At 38.8% G+C, this 12,560-nt stretch overlaps 1 protein-coding gene across 2 annotated transcripts in view; it reads right to left on the reverse strand.

The window, feature by feature from the left end:
• The window catches only part of COX10 (cytochrome c oxidase assembly factor heme A:farnesyltransferase COX10), a 135,735-nt gene that overhangs the window by 90,396 nt on the left and 32,779 nt on the right, over nt 1-12,560 (reverse strand). For both annotated transcript variants that reach the window (XM_037001405.2, XM_073234757.1), the window contains one exon: nt 6,298-6,422. In XM_037001405.2, coding sequence (XP_036857300.1) covers nt 6,298-6,422 — 125 coding nt within the window. The remainder of the gene's footprint in view (nt 1-6,297; nt 6,423-12,560) is intronic.

Here is a 12,560-nt window from a genome sequence, read left to right on the forward strand (position 1 = left end):
CACTAGTTCCAAAAGATAACATACCCTTATCAGCTTTACCTTTGTAATTATAACCTACCTCTCAGATCTGAAACTCTACTTATGTTTTGTGCCTTTCTTGTAATTTTCTCTAGAATAAAGTCTCCAAGAACATCAATGGTTCTTCTTAAGAGCTAAATCTGGGTTATGAATTCATTCATCACATATTTGATCCTTCAAAAGAGCCATTTTTTGAAATCCCATGAACCTAGACTTAAACAAATGAGCTAATGGATATAGAATGCTTAGAACATTACTTGGCATATAGCAAGTGCAAAGTAAGTGTTGGCTGCAATAATTGTTATTAGTAACATTTCTTAGTACTGCCCCCCCCCCCACAATACTCCTTTATTCCCAATATGATTTCCTCTGGAATTTCACCCCATTGGCCTGCTGTATGCTTGTTGGAAGAGGTGATGGACATACAAGATAAGTAAGTCATAATCATTGGTCTCAACGAATTGAACGTTCTCTAAGGAAGAGCTGCAGATGAATAATTACATAGCAATACCATGAGTACCTATTAACAAGGTCAGCAACACATTGGAAGTACTGTCACATGCAAAAGGAAGGCTGCGTTTTTCTGGAGAGATGAACTATGACCAATAGTTTGGAGTTACAAGGAAGCCGACTTTGGCTCAATATGAGAGAGACATTTCTAATCATCAGGCTGTCCACTGCCCTGGAAATCAGTGACAACTGTACTAATTAGACTCTTCCAGGGATATTGTAAAAATTAAAAGGATCCAACACAAAAGAAGCCATCAAAATTCTTGAACAATTTACAAACACAGGGTAATAATGGAGGAAAATATCCTTTAAGGTATTATTTCTGTGCACACAACACCATCACGATTAGGCAAGACAGTAGATACTACACACAACCACAGAAAAGGAGATGATGCAAACGAGGTGAACTGGACTACAGTGAGGAGATCCATACTTGTCCAGTCAATACACCTGTAAATACAAGAGCCAGAACCCAAGCCCTAATCTTTTGATGAAACTTTTACCACATCTCATTTACAGTAAAAGATGGAAGGCACAGGTGGGCTATCAATAGAAAGACCATATAATTTCTTGTCCAAATTGGAACACCTGAGAGTAAAAAGAGGCTTTATTAATAATTATGCTAGTTCCTAGCATAAACCAAGGATATGTGGTCACCCCAGCTATCAATGGGTAGTTATACAAGAAGGTATAAGCCAGATTTTGCTTGCAGCAGAAATTGTAGCCAGGATCTTGGGTAAAGATCTCAGAGTGAAATCAATAGCAGAAATTATTAAAGCAGTGGTTCTCAACCAGAGGTGATTTTGTTCCCCAGGGAATATTCAGCATCATCTGCAGTTGTTTTCAGTTACCACAACTCAAGGGAGTGGTTCTAATGGTATCCAGGGGGTAAAGACCAGGGATGCTGGGAACATTCCTGCAATGGACAGGATAATCACCCACAACAAAGTTATCTAGTCCAAACTGTCAAGAGCACTGAGGCTGGGAAACCCTCTATTAAAAATCAGAAGACCTGATTGCATAAACACATGAAACATCTGCACTTAAAAACAAAAAACTGCAGAAAATAGTCAAACTTTACATGACAAAGAGTTAATAATCTAATCTACATATATCAAGACCTCCTAGACTAAGGCCAAGTGCTTGAGAGCAAAACGGGCAAACCTCACTGGCAAACACAAACAGCCAATGAGCATTTAAAACATCCCCAGAGATTTAAAAAACACTTTACATCCTAAGTACAGAGATTGCCCCTTATCCGCGGTTTCAATTGCCCCCAGTTTCAATAACCCAAGGTCAACACAGTCTGGAAGCAGAGGACCTTCCTTCCACATGGTCAGATGGTCCACAGCAGCCACACACTGCGTCACAATGCCTGCGCCCCAACTCCACCTCATCATGGAGGCATTTTATCATTGTACATCTTCACAAGAAGGGAGAGTGCAGTACAGTAAGATGTTTTGAGAGAGAGAGGAGACCACATTTATGCAGCTTTTATTACAGTACATTGTTATAATTGTTGTCTTATTATTACTTATTGTTGTTAATCTCTTATTGTGCCTAATTCATAAACTAAACTTTATCATAGGTATGTGTGTATAGAAAAAATAGTATTTTCTATCAAGTTTGGTACTATCCATGGTTTCAAGCATCCACTCTGGGGTCTTGGAACATATCCTGTGCAGTTAAGGGCAGGGCTACTGTCATCAAAACAACTTGAATTGAAAGGACACATCTAACATTACCTATAAACCTGGCACATATTTTCTAATACGCAGTGTGGGTGAAGAACACTGCCATACAGTGCCAAATGGAAGACTATGTTGATTTAAAACAAATGCATACAAAAAGACCCTCTGGGAGACAAGTTAGCTGTACTTACATTTTTATTTATTGTAAAATGTCTTGTAATTTTAACTTTTTATTTAGAATATTACATACCTTTCAACATCATCTCGAATTTAGGAATCTATCTAAAGAAATAGTTAAGGACATGTTCAAAGATATAGCTGTAAGAATTTCACCTCAGTATCTATGTGGGCAAAAACTGGAAATCCCTAAAATCTCAAATAAGGAGAAACTAATTAAATGAAATCATGGCAGACCTACGGATAGCTCTAAAAATCATGCTAGAACAAATACTGACATGGAAGGATGTTCATGATAAAGGAAAAAATATATAGAAACTACATATATAAATTATTTCTGTGAGAAATTAATATCCATGTGAAGATGGGTCTGTGTGTGTGTGTGTGTGTGTGTGTGTGTGTTTGAAAAGTCTGTAATAAATCAAAATGTTAACAAGTGGGTCTATTTGGGTGCCTGGGCAGGAAAACAATGAGGGCTGGGGTTTTGTTTGCTCTCTGCTGTTAACTCTAATATGCAGAACAGTGCCTGGCACAAGGGAAACACAGAATTTTAAAAATGTTGTAATTTTTGCTTATTCATATTTTCTCGATCTGCAATAAAAACATTATTTGCATAATAAAATTTTTAAATGTTTCTGTTAAAAAGACTATCAATAGTGACACAAAATGTTTTACAAATAGACATGGAAAGAATGTCACCTACTTCAAGGGGTAGTAATGTTTAAATAATTTAGGTAAATATGCTTTGTAAACTCTGACAAAGTTTCTAATAAGAAGTTCTTAGAAGTTAAATCTTTTAATATCATACATTCCAAAGTTAAACCAGTTTCATATATGCTTTGGTTGGTAGCCTTCCTCTCATAAATTTCACTCCTAGTATTTTATCCTTTAAAAACGACTGATGTGTGCAGCATTACTTATAGAAGCAAAGTTTGCAACAATAGTGAATTGGTTGAGAAAGTTGTGGCACACCCATAAGATGGAATAGTATGTCACCTTTAAAATTTTTCCTGAAGAAGTCCATTTATTGTTATACACTAATAACCTCTATTTAAAAATATCATGTATATGTAATGTAAGTAAAATAATCCTAAATACAGCTTATAACAATATCTACTGTCAAATGCTCAAAATAATTATGATAATTTTCTCATAATTTTGATCTTTTTCAATTTCTTAATTCCTTCTACTTGAACTTATTCAGCTTTTCTCTTTTAGTCCCTTCTTCCTCTCAAGATTTGATCAAAGCCATCTACAACATTTTATCTTCTAGTTGCTAAATTTTATGGATTGCTTTCATCCTTTGAAGGCATACCTGCTTTAAAGCTACAGTATGGTCAGAAAGGAAGCACCTGTATATTTTATGAAACATGAATGTAATTTCTTTTACATTTTAATGTCAGTGGCTTCTTAGACATATCTCTTTATGCCCTAGTCATGACTTCATAAATGAGAAGCTGAATCTCATTTTCTGTCCTTAAAACAAACATAAGAATTGTTTCCCAAAGCTTTATTTTTCCTACTTTCAGAGAGATCGCAAAAGGTACAAAGAAGAAACACTCAGAACTAGTATGTATTTAGTCAGGGCTAAAAGAATTAAAAACTATGAAATGTTAGTTGAATCCTTTCATAAATAGAAGGAAATATTTTCTCCCACAGAACTGTTAGAAGCTGCACAACTTTTTATACATACCAACCACATATATGCCTTGACTACCAGCTCCCTAAAAAAGCACTAAGCCCTTCCTTTTCACCAGTGACTATTTCTTTATCTGCTATTCAAACTCATCTAAACCCTTACTGCCCAGTGCTCTGCTTATACTAATTAAAAGCACTAATGAAAATAGCCTCATATTCTTTAACCTTAATTTTGCGAGATTACTTAACACTAGTACTAAATTATTTCCAACATTATTTAAAAAATATTGTAATCTGGGAATCTGATCAATACCGTAATAACAAAGGAAGTCTACAACGCTGGGAATTATTAAGATTTTTCAATGATGTTTCCAGCTGAAGTTAGAGCCCAAGACAAGGGGAAGGGAACAACATGATGAAGACAAGAAGGTGAAAAAATTATTCACATGCCCAACAAGCATTAATAAGGGGGCTGTATCATGCACTTATCCTGTGGGGGTAAGTGACACATGGAGCAGAAATCTGGAAATGTTCCAAAGGAGGAGCTGGAGAGCTGTGGAGGGGATACAGTACAGAGCTAGAAAGCTAAGCTAAGAATGAAATACCAACAGAAGAGGCCAGCATGGCAATTTGTGTAGTCTGTGGCTTTCCCTGGTATTTAAAATCTGATAGAACACAACTTACCCCCTATATCAAATATACTTCCTATAGACTATGAAATAAAGCAGCCATCTAAATGCTTCTAACATTTTTAAAACCTTGGTTTATGTTCAGTTTCTGCAAATTTTTGCCTGAATTCCATCTTTTTCCCTCCAGAATCATCTTGTGACAAATGACAGGTTTTTTTTTTTTGTATATTTTTCTTCCATGATAAATTCTTGAACCACCTTTTTTTAGAGAGGGGCAATGGGGGGTCGGGGGGTACCTCCAACTCAAGGCAACTCTGTATTATCCTTAATAATATTTTGGAATTTTGGAACCATTTGATGCTCATTAGTTTGTTGTTTTTCTGGATCTCCACACTTTTATTTGAATCTATATAATTTAAACAGGAGACAGCAGTTAGGCTAATGCAGCTCTTCAATTTAAAAAAAGGAGCCTGAAAACTAGAATGTGTTTCTAGCTTCATCTTATGACCCAGATTGATAACTAACTAAAAGCAATAATTTAAAAAATATTTTGAAAAATAAACCCCAAAGAGTCATAGAAATCAATTTTGTTTACATTGGTTTTTTTTTTCAAATTTTCATTAAAAACATGTTCATTGTGAAACCATAATTATTCCCTTAGCCAAAAAATATGGGAGGGTACCAGAAGGAAGGAGCAACTTGGGAGAGATGGCATACTGGTGTTTAGGAGGATTTAATATTTTTGGTAAAGTAGTAGGATTATTTGAACCTCACCATAAGACTGTTTTGACATTAAAAATAATAACAAAATATAAACCTTATTTGAAGTAGATTGACTCTTCTCCAAATGGCTGATAACACATTACAAGGACATGTTGATTTCAGGCATTATCAAATTAAAATTCCCACAATTTGCAGACTGCTAATTTACATATCTACTCAGCCAAGCTGTTTTCCTGCAGGTAACTTGAACTCCTATTTTAAAACTCTGTCAGCAGATCTTGGGTGTTATGGTGATGAAAATGACTTTCCTTACATTTTAGCCAAGACTTTTTCACTATAGTATCTTATGAAGAAGCCATGTTAGGGCAAACATAATGACCAGATGGGGAGAAAAAATCTTAGAGAACTATTCTGATATGTAAAATAATAGGGGGGAAATGGGTATTATTAAAAATAAAGTGACAATTTCCTCATATATTCTGATTCCATATACCAAATACTGAATACTGAATTACTGATTTTTTTTAATGCTGTTTTGTACAGCGGTAGTTCAAAATGCAAACAAATCAAACTAAAGAAAGAATAGCACATAATAATGATAAGCTCAGGGGTATAATAATAATGTGCCTGAAATGGATAAAATTAGGAAGTCTGATGGCTCTAAAACATCTTTAAACCCAAGGAATCCTGGCCACTGCGAGAAGTCAACTGTTCTCTCATGTGAATAAATTTGAAAACCTTCACCTCAAAAGAAAAGACGAATTGGTTATGCAACTGTGGACTTCTACAGGGTATACAGTACTTCTCCATTTATAAATATTATTTCAGAAGGTTTTTAAAAAAATGTGATACCACCACAATCTAGGAAAAAACAACAATACCACATTCCAGCTGAAAGGTAACAAACTGACCTGATTGATGGAGTTGGCAGAGCAAGATGCAAGGCCTGTCCCCACAAAAGTAAGCAGAAAACATGTCCAATCAAAAGGTTCTGGGGCCAATGCGAATCCAGCTGAAGTGGTACTGACAACAAGGGCTGCAACACAGAAACAGAGCAGGTATCTCATTATCAAGGCAGATTCCAGACTACAAAAGCCAAAAATCAAGCCATCTTCCATATAAACCGATTGATTACATTAATAAGACAACCTACACGCTGATATTTCATTTAAAAAATTTTCAAAAAAACATTTTTCTGATTATAAAAATCATATGTGTTCATTATAGAAAAATGCTAATTTTCCTTTAACTGCATTAGACTTAAAGAATAAAAATAAGACAGGTGTTTCAGATTCAATCATTCACTTATTCATTCAACAAACATTTAATAAACACCAATTTGTGATCAATACTGTGCTGGGCATTAGACATTGTTTGGGATAAAGGTATACAAGGTCTCACTACTCTCAGGTAAGTTATTTGATAGGGAGATGACAGATATACTTTAATAAATATAACACAAGGCAGCTAATCCTAAGGGCAACCTAAGCAGACTGCTTACCTTTAACAGATGATGGTCCCAGGGGCCAGAATATGATTAAAGGATGACTAGAGGGAGATAACTCTACAGCCACCAACAGTAACAAAGAAAGGGCCAAGTGCAGACACAAAGCCATGCAATTCAAGCATCCACTTAGGATGCTCCCTTTCTTAAGGCCCTGGTCCTTCTTTCCTGAGGGTTTACAGAAGCTGCCAGCATCACAGAGTGTCTATGAGTAGTACTGATAGAAGGCTGCAGGAAGTCACACTGGACAAGACAAAAAAAGGATGAAAAGAAAACCATTGGTGGGCTAATCAGGGAAGGCTTCAAGAAAATGGCATTTCAGCTGGCATCACAAGCCAGGCCTTGAGGAGATGTAGGAAAGGAGAATGGCAGGGTGGGCATCATTAGAGGTGGCTGGCAAGCTGCAGGAAAGGCAAGGGGCAAGAAAGATCAATGTCAGGAGTCTGAAGTATGTATGATGCCATCTGCCTAGGTTTCAAACAATACATCTGGGAAGCATTTTTGAGTCTGTTCTTTCTCACCCTTCTCTGCAACCTGTCTATTGTAAAATACTGTCTGTCTTATCTCCACAATGCATTTCAAACTCATCTCTTACTGCCACCATCAAACCCAGTGGTTCACAACCAGGTGTGGTTCCATCCCCAAGGACATTTGGTAATGACTGGAGACCTACCTGGCTGTCACAACGCTGGGTACGGGACTGCTGTCCTCTAGTGGGTAAAGGGCCAGAGATGACTCTAAATATCCTAAAGTGCATAGGAAGCCCCTCAAAGAGAACTTTCTGGCACAAAACATCACTAGTGCTGGGGCGGAGCCAGGATGGCGGCGTGAGTAGAGCAGTGGAAATCTCTTCCCAAAAACACATAGAGCTATGAAAATATAACAAAGAAAACTCTTCCTAAAATAGAGACCAGAGGACACAGGACAACATCCAGACCACATCCACACCTGCAAGAACTCAGCGCTTTGCGAAAGGGGTAAGATACAAGCCCTGGCCCGGCGGGACCCGAGCGCCCCTCCCCCCGGCTCCCGGCGGGTGGAAAGAAACCGGAGCAGTTTTTTTTTTTGGCGAGTGCTTTTAGGAAGCCTTAAAGGGACAGGGACCCCATTGCTAGGGAGGCAGGGCGGCGAGACCGGTGAGCGGTGCCTGGGACTGGCGCCTGAGGACAAAGATTATCGTGCGTTTTTCCCTACAGGACCGGAGGGCGGGTGCTTGAGACCGGCACCTGAGGACGGAGGAAATCGCACGTTTCCCCCCTTTTTTTTTTTCTCTTTTTGGCGAGTGCTTTTTGGAAGCCTTAAAGGGACAGGGACCCTGGTGCTAGGGAGGCAGAGCAGCAGGACCAGTGAGCAGGTGCCTGGGACTGGCGCCTGAGGACAAAGAATATCGCGCGTTTTTCCCTGCAGGACCGGTGGGCGGGTGCCTGAGACTGGCGCCTGAGGACGGAGGAAATCGCGCGTTTTTCCCCTTTATTTTTCTCTTTTTGGTGAGTGCTTTTTGGAAGCCTTAAAGGGACAGGGACCCTGGTTCTAGGGAGGCAGAGCAGCAGGACCGGTGAGCGGGTGCCTGGGACAGGCGCCTGAAGACAAAGAATATTGCGCGTTTTTCCCTGCGGAACCGGTGGGTGGGTGCTTTTGGAAGCCTTGAAGGGACAGGGACCCCGGTGCTAGGGAGGCAGGGCAGCAGGACCATTGAGCAGGTGCCTGGGACCGGCACCTGAGGGAAAAAAAAAAAAAATCGAGTGTTTTTTCCTTTTTTTTTTTTTTCCTTTTTTAATTTTTCTGTTCCCTCTCTCATTGTTGCTGTTGTTGTTTTGGTTTGGAGAGTACTTTTTGAAAGTCTTAAAGGGGCAGGACAGGACACTGAGACCAGAGGCAGGGAATCTGGGGATCTCTGGGCACTCTAACCCCCTGGGCAACAGGGAGCACAGAGGCCGCTTATGGAGATAAATAGCCTCCCGGCCACTCCCCTTCCAACAGGGCTCCACCACTTTGGAGGAGCAGCCCCAGCCAGGCCACGCCCACAGCTACAGCGGAGATAAACTCCATAGCAAACGGGCAGGTAGCAGAAGCCCTGCCTGCGCACAGTTTACAAGCATAAGCCACTAGAGGTCGCTATTCTCCCAGGAGAGGAAGGCCACAAACAAAAAAGAAGGGAAGCTCTTCCAGCGGTCACTTGTACCAGCTCTGCAAACCATCTCCATCACCATGAAAAGGCAAAACTACAGGCAGACAAAGATCACAGAGACAACACCTGAGAAGGAGACAGACCTAACCAGTCCTCCTGAAAAAGAATTCAAAATAAAAATCATGAACATGCTGACAGAGATGCAGAGAAAAATGCAAGAGCAATGGGATGAGATGCAGAGAAAAATGCAAGAGCAATGGGATGAAGTCCAGAGGGAGATCACAGATGTCAGAAAGGAGATGACAGAAGTGAAACAATCCCTGGAAGGATTTATAAGCAGAATGGATAAGATGCAAGAGGCCATTGATGGAATAGAAGCCAGAGAACAGGAACGTATAGAAGCTGACATAGAGAGAGATAAAAGGATCTCCAGGAATGAAACAACACTAAGAGAACTATGTGACCAAACCAAAAGGAATAATATTCGTATTATATGGGTACCAGAAGAAGAAGAAAGAGGAAAAGGGATAGAAAGTCTCTTTGAAGAAATAATTGCTGAAAACTTCCCCAAACAGGGGGAGGAAATAATCGAACAGACCATGGAATTACACAGAACCCCCAACAGAAAGGATCCAAGGAGGACAACACCAAGACACATAGTAATTAAAATGGCAAGGATCAAGGACAAGGAAAGAGTTTTAAAGGCAGCTAGAGAGAAAAAGGTCACCTATGAAGGAAAACCCATCAGGCTAACATCAGACTTCTCGACAGAAACCCTACAGGCCAGAAGAGAATGGCATGATATACTTAATGCAATGAAACAGAAAGGCCTTGAACCAAGGATACTGTCTCTAGCACGACTATCATTTAAATATGATGACAGGATTAAACAATTCCCAGACAAGCAAAAGCTGAGGGACTTTGCTTCCCACAAACCACCTGCACAGGGCATCCTACAGGGACTGCTCTAGATGGGAGCACTCCTAAAAAGAGCACAGAACAAAACACACAACATATGAAGAAGAGAGGAGGAGGAATAAGAAGGGAGAGAAGAAAAGAATCTCCAGACAGTGTATATAACAGCTCAATAAGCGAGCTAAGTTAGGCAGTAAGATACTAAAGAAGCTAACCTTGAACCTTTGGTAACCACAAATCTAAAGCCTGCAATGGCAATAAGTACATATCTCTCAATAGGCACCCTAAATGTAAATGGACTTAATGCACCAATCAAAAGACACAGAGTAATAGAATGGATAAAAAAGCAAGACCCATCTATATGCTGCTTAAAAGGAACTCACCTTAAACCCAAAGACAAGCATAGACTAAAAGTCAAGGGATGGAAAAACATATTTCAGGCAAACAACAGTGAGAAGAAAGCAGGGGTTGCAGTACTAATATCAGACAAAATAGACTTCAAAACAAAGAAAGTAACAAGAGATAAAGAAGGACACTACATAATGATAAAGGGCTCAGTCCAACAAGAGGACATAACCATTCTAAATATATATGCACCCAATACAGGACCACCAGCATATGTGAAGCAAATACTAACAGAACTAAAGAGGGAAATAGACTGCAATGCATTCATTGTAGGAGACTTCAACACACCACTCACCCCAAAGGATAGATCCACTGGGCAGAAAATAAGTAAGGACACACAGGCACTGAACAACACACTAGAACAGATGGACCTAATAGACATCTATAGAACTTTACATCCAAAAGCAACAGGATATACATTCTTCTCAAGTGCACATGGAACATTCTCCAGAATAGACCAAATACTAGCTCACAAAAAGAGCCTCAGTAAATTCCAAAATATTGAAATTCTACCAACCAATTTTTCAGACCACAAAGGTATAAAAGTAGAAATAAATTCTACAAAGAAAACAAAAAGGCTCACAAATACATGGAGGCTTAACAACATGCTACTAAATAATCAATGGATCAATGAACAAATTAAAATAGAGATCAAGGAATATATAGAAACAAATGACAGCAACAACACTAAGCCCCAACTTCTGTGGAACGCAGCGAAAGCAGTCTTAAGAGGAAAGTATATAGCAATCCAGGCACACTTGAAGAAGGAAGAACAATCCCAAATGAATAGTCTAACATCACAATTATCGAAATTGGAAAAAGAAGAACAAATGAGGCCTAAAGTCAGCAGAAGAAGGGACATAATAAAGATCAGAGAAGAAATAAACAAAATTGAGAAGAATGAAACAATAGCAAAAATCAACGAAACCAAGAGCTGGTTCTTTGAGAAAATAAACAAAATAGATAAACCTGCAGCCAAACTTATGAAGAGAAAAAGAGAATCAACACAAATCAACATAATCAGAAATGAGAATGGAAAAATCATGACAGACTCCACAGAAATACAAAGAATTATTAAAGACTACTATGAAAACCTATATGCCAACAAGCTGGAAAACCTAGAAGAAATGGACAACTTCCTAGAAAAATACAACCTCCCAAGACTGACCAAGGAAGAAACACAAAAGTTAAACAAACCAATAACGAGGAAAGAAATTGAAACAGTAATCAAAAAACTACCCAAGAACAGAACCCCGGGGCCGGACGGATTTACCTCGGAATTTTATCAGACACACAGAGAAGACATAATACCCATTCTCCTTAAAGTGTTCCACAAAATAGAAGAAGAGGGAATACTCCCAAACTCATTCTATGAAGCCAACATCACCCTAATACCAAAACCAGGCAAAGACCCCACCAAAAAAGAAAATTACAGACTAATATCCCTGATGAATGTAGATGCAAAAATACTCAATAAAATATTAGCAAACAGAATTCAACAGTATATCAAAAGGATCATATACCATGACCAAGTGGGGTTCATCCCAGGGATGCAAGGATGGTACAACATTCGAAAATCCATCAACATCATCCACCACATCAACAAAAAGAAGGACAAAAACCACATGATCATCTGCACAGATGCTAAAGAAGGATTTGACAAAATTCAACATCCATTCATGATAAAAACTCTCAGAAAATGGGAATAGAGGGCAAGTACCTCAACATAATAAAGGCCATATATGATGAACCCACAGCCAGCATTATACTGAACAGCGAGAAGCTGAAAGCATTTCCTCTGAGATCGGGAACAAGACAGGGATGCCCACTCTCCCCACTGTTATTTAACACAGTACTGGAGGTCCTGGCCATGGCAATCAGACAAAACAAAGAAATACAAGGAATCCAGATTGGTAAAGAAGAAGTTAAACTGTCACTATTTGCAGATGATATGATACTGTACATAAAAAACCCTAAAGACTCCACTCCAAAACTACTAGAACTGATATTGGAATACAGCAAAGTTGCAGGATACAAAGTTAACACACAGAAATCTGTAGCTTTCCTATACACTAACAATGAATCAATAGAAAGAGAAATCAGGAAAACAATTCCATTCACCATTGCATCAAAAAGAATAAAATACCTAGGAATAAACCTAACCAAAGAAGTGAAAGACTTATACTCTGAAAACTAAAAGTCACTCTTAAGAGAAATTAAAG

Source organism: Manis javanica, chromosome 4, assembly GCF_040802235.1.
Source record: "Manis javanica isolate MJ-LG chromosome 4, MJ_LKY, whole genome shotgun sequence".
Taxonomy (NCBI): Eukaryota; Metazoa; Chordata; class Mammalia; order Pholidota; family Manidae; genus Manis; species Manis javanica.